Source organism: Mesocricetus auratus, unplaced genomic scaffold (assembly GCF_017639785.1).
Source record: "Mesocricetus auratus isolate SY011 unplaced genomic scaffold, BCM_Maur_2.0 Super-Scaffold_100021, whole genome shotgun sequence".
NCBI lineage: Eukaryota > Metazoa > Chordata > Mammalia > Rodentia > Cricetidae > Mesocricetus > Mesocricetus auratus.
The window spans coordinates 7427790-7440719 of record NW_024429202.1 but is presented as its reverse complement, the minus strand read 5'-3'; the positions used below and the strand labels follow the sequence as shown (position 1 = coordinate 7440719).

At 44.1% G+C, this 12930-nt stretch overlaps 2 protein-coding genes across 11 annotated transcripts in view; both read left to right on the top strand.

The window, feature by feature from the left end:
* Znf318 (zinc finger protein 318) overlaps nucleotides 1–12930 on the top strand; it is a 59481-nt gene that overhangs the window by 32778 nt on the left and 13773 nt on the right. For 7 of the 8 annotated variants that reach the window (XM_040729253.1, XM_040729249.1, XM_040729248.1 and 4 more), the window contains one exon: nucleotides 3316–3472. In XM_040729253.1, coding sequence (XP_040585187.1) covers nucleotides 3316–3423 — 108 coding nt within the window. In that variant the 3' untranslated portion in view covers nucleotides 3424–3472. Of the gene's footprint in view, nucleotides 1–3315; nucleotides 3882–12930 lie in introns of those variants that run through there. The other variant, XM_040729252.1, reaches the window with a different exon arrangement.
* Crip3 (cysteine rich protein 3) lies at nucleotides 10750–12420 on the top strand. Of its 3 annotated transcripts, XR_005870078.1 has the most exons (4): nucleotides 10755–11328; nucleotides 11660–11754; nucleotides 12065–12233; nucleotides 12329–12420. XR_005870078.1 is itself a non-coding variant. In XM_040729254.1 (3 exons), exons 1-3 carry the CDS (start codon nucleotides 11255–11257, stop codon nucleotides 12284–12286), a joined length of 249 nt encoding a protein of 82 aa, XP_040585188.1. In that variant the 5' UTR covers nucleotides 10750–11254; the 3' UTR covers nucleotides 12287–12322. The 3 variants fall into 3 exon arrangements, 1 of the variants encoding a protein (XP_040585188.1); XM_040729254.1 differs by lacking the exon at nucleotides 12329–12420 and having other exon boundaries at nucleotides 10750–11297; nucleotides 12176–12322; XR_005870079.1 differs by lacking the exon at nucleotides 12329–12420 and having other exon boundaries at nucleotides 11252–11297; nucleotides 12065–12315.

Genomic DNA, 12930 nt, shown 5'->3' with positions numbered 1-12930 from the left:
AATGATTAAATATGGACAAATGCCTACTTGGACTCCGTTTGCTTACATTACTCCCTAACAGTCCCTTCTACTTTGTGGATGCTTTTTCCACCTTCTATGCCATCTTTCTCCTCATAATGTCTCATAGAGCATGGAACCCTTGAGTGATCTTTGTGCTAACACTGCTGAGCAATGCAGTAAACTTCTCATACCTCTTCACCTCTAAAAAATGAAAATGTGACATAAAACATGCAAAAAATATATGTCTTACCAGATCTGCAGTTTCTGGGACTGAAGAAAATGGAGAGTGGACATAGGCCATATAAGAACAGTGTGTGTGGCAAGGAGGGGGCACTAAGTGGAGGTGGCCTCAGAGAGGAGAGAGCCTGCAGCAGAATTAAGTGAGGTGGTTTCTTTCATATACTTCAAACAATTGCATCTCCTTACTAAAGTTTACCTAAGACTTCATTCATTGATAATTTACTTGAAAACAATAGAAATGTGGAGTTTGGGGTACAAGCACATTTACCTCTATTTAGAGTTTAAGTTTTTATGTATTTGTATTCATTAACAGTATAATTAATATCTGTCTAGTCCTTTCACAGAATTTTTTTCAAGATTATAATCACAACAATTCTCCCTTTCCTTTTTCCCTCCAAACAATCCCATATACCCTCCTTGTTCTCTTTCAAATTCATGGCCTCCATTTTCATTATTTGTTATTACAAACACATATATGCCTAAATATAGCCTGTTCAGTCTGTGTAATGTTGTGACTTGTATGTATGTTTTCAGGGCTGGCAATTTGTATTAGATAATCGACTGTTGTGTTCCTCCCTGGAGAAGACTGTTAGCTTTCCTCAGTGTCCTGTAGGTGTAGGTTGAGGTCTTGTGGGCATGTCTATTGTGCCATCCTTAGTCAGGTCCTGTGTAGGCAGTCATTTTGGTGAGACTTCATGGGTATAACTTCTCGTGTTGCTAGGAGACAGACTCACAGCAGACTCCCTGCCCCTCTTTCACAGTGTTCCTAGATGTATCTATTGGGACTGGTTAGAGGTTAATTTTGCAGTTATGTTTATTTAATTCATTTTGGTTTTGTGGGGTATTTTCTTTAAGACAGCTTCTCACACTAGCCCAGACTGGCCTAAAATTAACTGTAGGATAGACCTAAATTTGCAAGTCTTCCTGCCTCAGCCTCCCAAGGGCCAGGATTACAGGCATGCACCAACATGTCTGCCTTGCTTATATAATTTTAATTATGTATATAAGTAATACTTTCAGTGATAGTGCATTTTTTTGTTTATAATCTTAAAAAATCTCCAGTGTCTAAATATGCTGACCCGTATACATTTGGAAGAAAACATCCATAAAAGTGTATGTTATGTAGAAGCATTCAACATGGTTATAATTTTATTCCTATGTGTCTGTTTGACTAATATATGCCCACTAACTGCACTCTTAAGAGAAGTAATTTCTGCTGACTGTGCTTTCCCCTCATTGTATTTATAGTGAACAATTGCCTAGTACATAGAGAATACTCAATAAAATATTGTTGGGAAAAAATCATTGTGGTAATAGCTGTTTTCCTTAACCATTTGTTACTACTTAACAATTTGTACATGGATTAAAAATTCTCAATTGCTGCCTGTGTTTGCTGAGTGCTTAGCACTCTAGAAGCCAACTGTCTTTTTATTCTTCTGTTCTGGTTCTTTGCATACAAAGCTCAGTGGCAGTTAACACATACCAAGGCTGCTGGTGGTCCCCTCTTCAATAGCAATCTGGAGTAGTGGTACCCAGTTAGGAGGGGAGCACTTCCCTAACAGTTCCTAGAAAAGAAGCTGAGATGGGAAGGAGATAAACAGCGAAGCCAAGAGTTAGCAAGAAAAGGCTGGAGCATTTTGAGAACTCTGATTTTCAGTTGGCCTCTTTTTTCCTTCCAACCAAATAAGTATGTTGATGTCATCCTTTCAAACTCCAAAAATTCTATGGTTTGGCTAAAGGAAAGGAATAATTCAGTGTTTCGTGTCCTTATATTTTCTTGATATTTCATCACAATTAAAACTATTTCATTTCTGGATAAAACAAACATAAAATGTACAAGGTTATCTTGTAGGAGGATCATTTTTAATTTTTATTTCTATTGTCTGTTGTATTGCAACCTTCTGACAATGAAAATGCATTTCTATATTTTATATAATATATACAATGTATGTATTCACACACACAAGACAACATTATGTTGGAGTTTTCTAATATTAAAAAATTATAGGTCAGGTTTTTTTCTGTATATGTCTATGTATTAAAAAACAATTTTTTCCAGGCTGTGTCTTCCTGTTGAGTACACCCTGACTTCAGCTTCTGTCATTTGTTTTTCTTTCCATCAGTACAAATAGGTCCTGATATTTTCCTCCTCAAGACTTAGTAAATTACTGCCACTGCTACCAGGGCAACATGCCTTCTTCAAGAATCTCCATTTTTTTATTCTACTTGGTTACTAAAGGTTATCAAGACATTGGTCTCCACAAAGCTAACTTTAATGCAAGTCAATGGCTGTCAAAGTTGTTACTACAGACAATAGATTAGAAGACAATACTTATGTCGATATAGTGACTTAAAGCTTTACAGACTTGTGTCACTTCCATTCATGAATGGTCCAGGTCAACAAATAAATAAGTAAACAAGCAAATAAATGTTTCTGTTAGTGGAATGGCTCAGCAGGTAAAGATACTGGCTGCTAAGCCTAATGACCTGAGTTCAATCCCACCCATTGAGTAGAAGAAAAGAACTGACTCCTGTAAGTTGTCCTCTGACTTCCACACGCATGTGCCTACACACACACACATACACACACACACACACACACACACACACACACACACACAAATGTAAACAAAATTAAGGAATTTTGCAGAAAATAAGTATGCTTAAAATAAGTGAATAAGTGGGAAGAAATAGAAACAACTATATGATGAAAGAACAAAAGATAGAGCTCTGAGGATAAGAGCAAGTACTATTAGAAAGAATTGTTCGGTTCCCAGATCTCACATCAGATAGCTCACAACTACTAGCATCCTCTTCTGGCTTCTGTGAGCGCCTTCACAAATGTGCACACACGCCCACCACCACTGCAAGCACAAAATAAATAAGAATGTTTAAAAGACGTTAAACACGAATGTGGAGAAAGCAAAGACTTAAAAAGCAACCTATTGAAGCATTATTGCATCTTTCCTCTGATACTCTTAGGATTGCATTCCGCTTTCCCATGCCCTCATGCATTACAGTGGTTATGATCACACTGTCATTGACTCTTACCCTTCTGTCTTGTTTTCTCTCCAGGGGGAGTCCCAGAAGACTCCAGATTTTCAAAAGAAAGGAAGGACCAACGTGGGCATTTCTGCTCCAGGAATGCAGGGATGGAAAAGACAGAGATCATGGAGCTCATGAGCGTCCTTTTGGCCAGTAGACACTCACCCTTGGGCCTAACTTACAGAAGGTGAGTATGGCTATTTGCAGCTATATGGAGAAAGCACTTTTGATTTTAGCTACCAGGAAACAGTTGGTGAGTAAATATGTATATTTGTGTCATTATATCTAGAGAAAGAACAAGCTAAGAACAGACATAATGGGTGTATATTTTAGACTTATCATTGTACATCTTATCTAGCATTGAATAATTTACTAAACTCCACCTATCATGTTTAAATTGTGGGAATTGGTAAGATGTTTCAGTCAGTACAAGTACTTGTTGCCAAGCCCGTTGACCTGACTTTAGTCCCTGTGACCCACAGTAGAAGGACAGACCCAACTCCTACAAGTTGTCTTCTGATTTCCACACACATGCATGGCATGAGAATAAATAAATAAATAGATAGATAAAATAAATAAATTCAGTTTTGAGAAAACTGGACTTCAAGCTTTCTTATTCTTTCTGGCTGTGTGTCCCGGTTTCTTCAGGAGGTGGGCTCCATCTTGGTTATAGCCTCACTTTCTAGTTCATGTAAGAATAAAGATAAACTTGGATATGGTCTTAGAGAGTGGGATATACAAATGTGCAGAGAAGATCAGGAAAGAGGGCCCATCACTAGAAGATGCTGAAGAAGCACGCGGCTGAGTGCGATATTGCATGCCTTTAGTCCCAGCATGGAGGCAAAGAGAAAGGCAGGACTCTGTGATGTCAGTGCCAGACAGGTCTACATATTGAGTTGCAGGCCAGCAGGGGACACATGGTGAGACAGACATACAGACCGTCAGACTGGCTGGCTGACCTTATGCACGAAGGCCTATGGAGACCAGAAGAAGGTGTGAGATCCCCTGGAAGTAGAGTTAGAGACAACTGTGAGGTACTATGTAGGCGCTGGGTATTGAACCCAGGCCCAATGGAAGAGCAGCCAATGCAGCCTGTTCAGTCTTACTGCCTCTGTACACACTGAAACATGTGGCTGGCATCCTTACCAATTACCACAGAAACTCTTTATTCTGCTTATCTAAAATACTTGTCAGGTGGTACTTTTATGAGCCTCTGTGACTTAGATATTGCGGACTTAGTACTGTAGTGGAAAGGAGAATCAGCACCCAAAAAAATTTAGCCTTAACTTAGCCTTTTAAATGCCTGTGATCATTTAAATACCATCTACCACAGTTTCAGAGCTATCCAGAAAACTGTTAGCCCAACTTTTCTCCTGATTTGTAAATTTAGGCACTTTAGAGTAATGGACATGTAGTTTACTATCCAAAACTATGGTTTTGGTGACTTTCAAGAATACTCATTCCCACCGGGCGTTGGTGGCGCACGCCTTTAATCCCAGCACTCGGGAGGCAGAGGTAGGAGGATCTTTGTGAGTTCGAGGCCAGCCTGGTCTACAGAGCGAGTTCCAGGACAGCCTCCAAAGCCACAGAGAAACCCTGTCTCGAAAAACCAAAAAAAAAAAAAAAGAATACTCATTCCCGCCGGGCGTTGGTGGCGCACGCCTTTAATCCCAGTACTCGGGAGGCAGAGGCAGGTGGATCTCTGTGAGTTCGAGGCCAGCCTGGTCTACAGAGCGAGTTCCAGGACAGCCTCCAAAGCCATAGAGAAACCCTGTCTCGAAAAACAAAAAAAAAAAAAAAAAAAAAAAAAGAATTCCCAGCACTCGGGAGGCAGAGGCAGGCGGATCTCTGTGAGTTCAAGGCCCGGCTGGACTGACAACCTCCAAAACAATACAGAGAAACCCTGTCTCGTAAAACCAAAAAAAAAAAAAAAAAAGGATTCTCATAACACTATGAATACTAATCTAAAAAATGTACTACTGAAGCTGCTGAGAAGTGTTTCTGGGCCTCTTGCTACCAAGAGGCTTCTAGAGTAGGATCCTGCAGATGAGCCTGTCTGTGTTCTGTATTGCCGTGGGGTGTCAGTTGAAGAAAGAGGGCCACTCCCAGGCTTATTAGCAACAGCAGCAGGGGATTTGACTTCTCATGTACTGACTGTGGCAAAAGCCTCCTTTATTGTTACACAAATTACACCTCTTAGTAAGTCAGTTTTCAAATACCAAAACCAAAGCCTTATCTGGTGTGGTTTGAAGGAACCCTTTGCCTAAGCAATGCTCAGCCATGAGACCTGGTTTGCCAGGCACTCTCTAGACTAAGTTATGCAAAGACTCTAATTCCTTCAAAAGAGCAACTCAAATAGTAATCACTGAGTTCAAACAAAACCTCAGAGCTTAGGTGCTGTCACTTGGGCACTCAAGCCAGGTGCAGTGGCTCCGTGGAATCTCTTATGAACCAGTAGACAACCACCTGGAGCCAAGACAGCCAAGTCACCACGAGCTCCAAGTCTGCTTCATTGCCTGTCACTTTTCCTCTTTCCAGGGACAGTCAGGTTTTAGTCATGAGCTGGGATCGCAGAAAGTGTGACTGCTGTCATGTGCCAGCTCATTGGTGTCTGGAGCCTGTGGCTGAAGTGTACTGCAGTAGTCCGAGAGGAAGAGAACATTGCTAAATAATGTCTTCCATCGGGTTTTACCTCTTTTTCTGGAACCCACATATATTAAAATGATAAACTGCTGGCTGAGCAGTGGTGTGCACGCCTTTAATCCCAGCACTCAGGAGACAGGCAGGCAGAAGCCAACCTGGCCACAGGTGAGCTCTAGAACTGCAAGGGCTACACAGAGAAACCCTGTCTCAAAAAAGAAAGAAACCCTAAACTTTTTAATTAAAATATAAGTAATATAGCATTTAATTTTTATTGTAAAACTTATAATTTACAGTGTACAGTTTTCTAGGTTTTGATATCTTCAAAGTTGTACAACTACCACCACTAATTCCAGAGCCTTTCTATGCCTCTCCCCTCTAAACACATGCATCATCCTGTTCTCTTTTTTCTTCTTTTTTAAATTAATTTATATTTTACATTCCAATCCCAGTTCCCCCTCCCTCCTCTCCTCCCGCTCTCCCCATTCTCCCCTCCTACTTCCTGCTCCATGGAGAGGGTAAGGCCTCCCCTAGAAAGTCTAGTCTGTCCCATCATCTAGCTGAGGCAGGACCAAGGCACCTCTCCACCCCCATACCCTTGTCTAGGCTCTCCATATAGATGGACTCCACTAAGTCAGTTTGTACATCAGTGTTAGATCTTGGACCCACTGCCAGTGGCCTCATATATTGTCCCAGTCACACCATTGTCTTCTATATAAAGGGAGGCTAGTTGTATCTTAATCACCCTATTCTTTTTAGGGGGAGTGGGGGTTTGAGACAGGGTTTCTCTGTGGCTTTGGAGGCTGCCCTGGAACTAACTCTTGTAGACCAGGCTGGTCTCGAACTCACAGAGATCCGCCTGCCTCTGCCTCCCGTAGTGCTGGGATTAAAGGTGTGCGCCACCACCGCCCGGCAAGTCAACCTATTTTAATCATCCTATTCTCAGACCATTCCTACCATTGGCAATCAACAATGTTTTCTGTCTTTATGCATTTACCTCTCTGAACATTTCATGCAATGTGTGGTCCTCTGTGTCTGGTTTCTCCCACTTAGCATAATGTTCAGGTATCACATATCATTACATCTCTATGGAAGACTATTCCATAGAGACATACAATATTTTTATACTATTAGTTGATAGATACTTGAATTATTTTCACTTTAGGACTACAATAATACTATATCCACATACAAGTTTTTTGTGTAGGTGTGTTTTCAGTTCTTTTGGTTGTTCACCCAGGAATAGGCAACACAGTGACTTTAAAAAAAATAAGCTTATATTAAAGTGTAGTACGCATATTTTTAAAAGCAAACAAATCATGATTGTTAAACTCAATAATTTCCATAAGGTGAACATAACTCATTAGTCAACACCAAGTTTAACTGGCTGTGGTGGCACACACCTTTAATCCCAGCACCCAGGAGGCAGAGGTTGGCAAGTCTCTGTGAGTTCCGGGTTAGCCTGGGCTACGTTGTGAGACCTCTTATGTTCTCCTCCAGCCACTGCTTTCCCAAAATGGGACTACCATTCTAACTTTCTCAAGTGTTTCTTTTAATTGAGGGGAAAAGATCACATAGGTGACAGTTTCTCCTCGTGTCATTGTTCATGTTTGTAATCCCTACACTAAGAATATTTTTGAGACAGTATTACTATGTAGCACAGGTTAGCATGGAAGCTCACCGTTTAACCAGGTAGGATGGTTCTCTTGCCTTAGTTAGCCTCCAAGTGCTGGAGGGGAGTGAGGTTAGGTGGCGATCGATAAGGTGGCACAGAAATAGAGCCATGCTTCTTTGTTCATGGCTTTACGGCTCACCTGTGCTGCAGCATGCATCAGCACCGCGCTCCTTCTCTCCAGAGTAGTTCTGTAATCTGATGCCGTTCTGCTTGTCTCCTTCTCTCCAGAGTAGTTCTGTAATCTGATGCCGTTCTGCTTGTCTCCTTCTCTCCAGAGTAGTTCTGTAATCTGATGCCGTTCCGTTTCTCTCCTCCTCTCCAGAGTAGTTCTGTAATCTGATGCCGTTCCGTTTCTCTCCTCCTCTCCAGAGTAGTTCTGTAATCTGATGCCGTTCCGCTTGTCTCCTTCTCTCCAGAGTAGTTCTGTAATCTGGGTGCCATTCCGCTTGTTTTCTACCATGATGAACACCGTGACCAAAAGCAGTGTGAGGAGTGAAGGGTCCCTTTTATCCTATAACTTACAGTCCTCACGGAGGGAGGTCAGGGTGGGAACTCAAGGCAGGGATGGAAGCAGAACCACGGAAAGATGCTATGTACTGGCTTGCTCAGTCTCACTTCTTACCCCCAAAGTGGGCTGGGCTCTCCTACGTCAGTCAGTAGTGAAGAAAAGCTCCTATTGGCATGCCTACAATCTAGTCTGATGGAGGGATTCTTCAGTTGAGGTTTCATCTCCCCACATGACCCTAGTTTTGTGTCATGTTAACACAAAAAACTAACCAGCACATATAAGTACCAGATATTGTTCATCCACGTACCAACTGATGAGCTTGAGATTTTTTTCCACCTTCACCTATTGCAACTAGTTGTGGTATGAACATTCAAATGCAAGCTTTTATGTGGACATACTTCTTTTAGAATATTTAAATTTTTATTTATTTGTTTATTTTATGTATATGAATGCTTTGTTTTCACCCACACCAGAAGACGGCACCAGATCTTATTACAGATGGTTGTGAGCCACCATGTGGTTGCTGGGAATTGAACTCAGGACCTCTGGAAGAGCAGCCAGTCAATGCTATTAACCGCTGAGCCATCTCTCCAGCCCCTAAATGTTATTATTTTATTTTTATTTTTTATTTTTTTTGTTTTTTCGAGACAGGGTTTCTCTGGGATTAAAGTCATGTGCCACTAATGCCCGGCTTATTTGCAGCTTTTAAAATAATAACATTTCTGTGAGTTCGAGGCCAGCCTGGTCTACAGAGCAAGTGCCAGGACAGCCTCCAAAACAATACAGAGAAACCCTGTCTCAAAAAAACCAAAAGAAAGTAATAATAATAATAATAAAAGTTGCAAATAGGGGCTGGAAAGATGGCTCAGTGGTTAAGAGTACTTGACTGTTCTTCCAGAGGTCCTGAGTTCAATTCCCAGCAACCACATGGTGGTTTACAACCATCTGTAATGGGATCAGATTTCTTCTGGTGTGCATGAAGACAGAGCACTTATATACATAAAATACATGAATAAATCAATAAATCTTTAAAAGTTGCAAATAGCTGGGCAGTGGTGGTGCACACCTTCAATCCCAGCACTCGGGAGGCAGAGGCAGGTAGATCTTTGAGTTCAAGGCCAGCCTGGTCTACAGAGCTAGTTCCAGGACAGCTAGAGCTACACAGAGAAACCTTGACTGACTCAAAAAACAAAAAAAAAAAGATGGGAGGGAAGGAGAGAGGAGAGAGAGGAGAGAGAGAGAGAGAGAGAGAGAGAGAGAGAGAGAGAGAGAGAGAGAGAGAGAGAGAGAGAGAGAGAGAGAGAGAGAGAGAGAGAGAGAGATCACTCACTAAACCCAGGGCTAACTGGGTGGCCAGCAAGCCTCAGGGATCTTCTTGCTTCTGCCTCTGTATGGGAATTACAGGTATATTCCATAGTGCCTGGGTTCTAGAGACCCAAATTCAGGTTCTCAAGATTGCATAGTAGGTACTTTACTGAGTGAGACCACTCCCCAGCAATTTTTGACACATTTTAAAATCTTTTTTACATCTGTGTTTTTGTTTATACTACTTTGTTAAGTGTCATTTTTAAAAGAATTCCATCTGAATGGGGCTAGAGAGAGGGCTCAGCAATTAAAAACCCTTGCTGCCCAGAATCCACAGGGTAGAGCACAGCCATCTGTAACTCCAGTTCTAGGGATCTCACCCTCTCTCCTGGGCTCTGTGGGCCCTGCATGCACATCAGTATACACACAGGCAAAACACCTGTGCACATAGAGTGAAAGTCTAAGGAAGACTATCTGAGTAACTGTATACTGATAACAAATTTGATACTTATAGTAAAACCTGGTGTAAAAGTAGGGTGCATTCTACAACTAAATTCATTCTATCTAACTTTTGGGGCAGTGGTTGATAAGGGGTTTTTCATTTTTAAATTGATTTAGTTATCTGTCAATTTCATGTATATGCGCAGTATATTCTGATTACTGCCATCCGACCCACTTCATCATCTCTCTCTTTTCACTCCTGCCCCCAGCCCCTACTAGTCCCTTCCCAGGTTCATGGTTTTCAGGCCTGGGTTTTGTGTGTGACCCATTTAGTTTAACCAGGGCCAGCTGTGTGGCCATTGGTTTGAATTATCCATTGCACCCCTGTATGATCATCAGTGACTACACAACATTTTAAAGTCTCTATAAGTTAGAGATACGTAGCTGGTGTTTAACTTAAACTTACAAATTTAACAAGTATGATAATCTTTTTTTTTTTTTTTTTTTTTGGTTTTTCGAGACAGGGTTTCTCTGTGGCTTTGGAGGCTGTCCTGGAACTCGCTTGGTAGTCCAGGCTGGTCTCGAACTCACAGAGATCCGCCTGCCTCTGCCTCCCGAGTGCAGGGATTAAAGGTGTGCACCACCAACGCCCGGCAAGTATGATAATCTTATGAGCAAACCATAGATTATAAGCAGGACCACATTGTGGGACTTACAGACTGGGTTATGAATTCCTTTAAGGGACTTTTTTTGTTTGTTTGTTTTTGTTTTTGTTTTTTGAGACAGGGTTTCTCTGTGGCTTTGGAGGCTGTCCTGGAAATAGCTCTTGTAGACCAGGCTGGCCTCGAACTCACAGAGATTCGCCTGCCTCTGCCTCCGGAGTGCTGGGATTAAAGGTGTGCGCCACCACCGCCCAGCTTAAGGGACTTCTCATATTGCTTGCATAGCAGTTACGTGCCAGGCACTGTTGAGATTAATTTGCCCAATTCCCATTACAACCCTGTGCCCTGGAGACTGTTGCCATGTTACTGTTCTTTGTACAAACAAGAAGCCGGAGGGGTGATTTACTTGGTGGGCTTCACATCCTTGTCTAAGCCCTGCTCACTAAGGGGGAACTAACCCTGCTGGCCTGCCCCTTGCTTGCTTTCACTGACCTAGAAATGAACAATTGAACTCAGGACTTCTTCCCTCCTAAGTCTGGATCCCACTCGTTCTTTGAAGTTCTTAAAAGTAAATTGATAATTGCCTCGGTCCCTCAGCTCTTAAGTTTTTGGTATCCAATGATCGGCCACAACTCCCAAGAGATCAAAGTCGGACAGTGGGCGGTGCTGGTGAAGGGGCGTGACTTAGCTGCGGGTGCCTGTAGTTGCTGTTTGGACTGGGCAGTCCTGTGAGGAACCATGAGCTGGACTTGTCCGCGTTGCCAGCAACCAGTTTACTTCGGTGAGGCTGGGACCGAGGAGTAAAGATAACCGTGAGCCTCCGGGGTCCCTGTATCACCCAAGAGTGAGTGAGTGAGTGAGTGAGTGAGTGAGTGAGTGAGTGAGTGAGTGAGTGACTTGAGTGACTGAGTGAAGAGTCAGTGAGGAGCCTGTGAGCCAGCTGCCTGCCTGCCTGCCACACCTCCAAGCCCCGAAGACCAGAGGCACTGGGTGGGCTGAAGCTCTCTCCTGGAGATACTATTCATTGTCTCCAGAGAGCTAGACTGGCTGGGCTGGTTCCCCCAGAAAGCCGAAAGGGCCAAAGCAGGGCGTCTGGCTCTGGGCTGGACTCCTTGCAGCCTGGATCCACCTTGTTCCCCACAGCTGAGAAAGTCAGCTCCGTAGGCAAGAACTGGCACCGTTTCTGCCTGAAATGTGAGCACTGCCACAGCATCTTGTCCCCTGGCGGGCATGCAGAGGTGAGGCCTGACCAGGGTGACAACCCTGTTACTACACCCCTCCACCCAGATAGACCCCAATTTCAGCCTTGGGAACCTGCCAAAGGCAACCTCAGGGGCTACCCACCTGATGGGCCTCATACCAGTCAAAATTTGGGCATCTCAGTGGTGCTGCTGGTCCATGGCTTTGAGGGGGGATAAGCGGCCGCTCTGTCTCCCACTCATAGCCTCAGCCTGTGGACCACAGTGGCAGTTCTGACCTGCTAGCCTAGTGATCACCCACCCTATCAGTAGACCACAGTGGCAATTGTAGCCTATCACCCACCATCAGACCCACCAGACTGGAGTGCACTTTGCACCTGACAGCCAGTACTGAGACGGCCTGCGAGGCATAACCCTTGGCCCTGAATGACCCCTTCCCTCTGCCTGTGCTTGTGCCCAGCACAACGGGAGGCCATACTGCCACAAGCCTTGCTATGGGGCTCTCTTTGGACCTAGAGGTAAGTTCCAGCCTAGAAGGGGCCAGGGGCCACAGGACTCTCCCTGTGGCTAGGAGCTAGAGCCTGACCTCCGTTATTGGGTCTTCTCTCTGCAGGGGTCAACATTGGTGGTGTGGGTTGCTATCCCTACAATCCCCCTGCTCCCTCCCCTGCCAGCAGCGTTTCCCTCAGCCCCGGCAACTTTAGCCCCCCAAGGCCAAGGGCTGGCCTCCCCCAGGCCAAGAAAAGTAAGTGAAGGTGGGCTTCAGCTGTCCTGCTCCCCTGACTCTTCAGGCTGCAGCAGACACTGTGTCTCAGGAGCAGTCGCCTCCCCTGCCCTCTGCACCACAGGCCTGGGACGGCTCTCAGTCCTGTCGGGGCCCTGGTCTTTCTCTGTTCTCTCATGTGAGTTGAGTTTAAAAGGTAAACTGGACAGGTAGCATGATCACCCTCATTTTGCAACCCAGAGAAGACAGAGGACTGCTAATTAGAAATAAGGCTGGCCTGGAGCTGGGCCTGCTCCCCAGCCAGGGCAGTAGAGGGAAGGACCTAAAGTGAGGGCTTGTTAGGGTGGGCAGCTCCTCAGATTCTTCTCTAGTCCTCAGTGGGCAGCGCACCATGCTCCCCAACACCCGACACCACTGCCCTGGCCAGCTCCTGTATCAGCTCAGGTTTCCTGATGATTGAGTTACTACAGCGCTGAAACATGGGACCCGTG

What these genes read in the sequence shown, in the direction of transcription:
- Crip3 (XM_040729254.1), top strand. Translation starts at nt 11,255, where the DNA reads ATGAGCTGGACTTGTCCGCGTTGCCAGCAACCAGTTTACTTCG. An exon ending in CCAGCAACCAGTTTACTTCG is followed by an intron (nt 11,298 to 11,659) that starts GTGAGGCTGGGA and finishes TGTTCCCCACAG; the next exon opens with CTGAGAAAGTCAGCTCCGTA. An exon ending in CCCCTGGCGGGCATGCAGAG is followed by an intron (nt 11,755 to 12,175) that starts GTGAGGCCTGAC and finishes GCTTGTGCCCAG; the next exon opens with CACAACGGGAGGCCATACTG.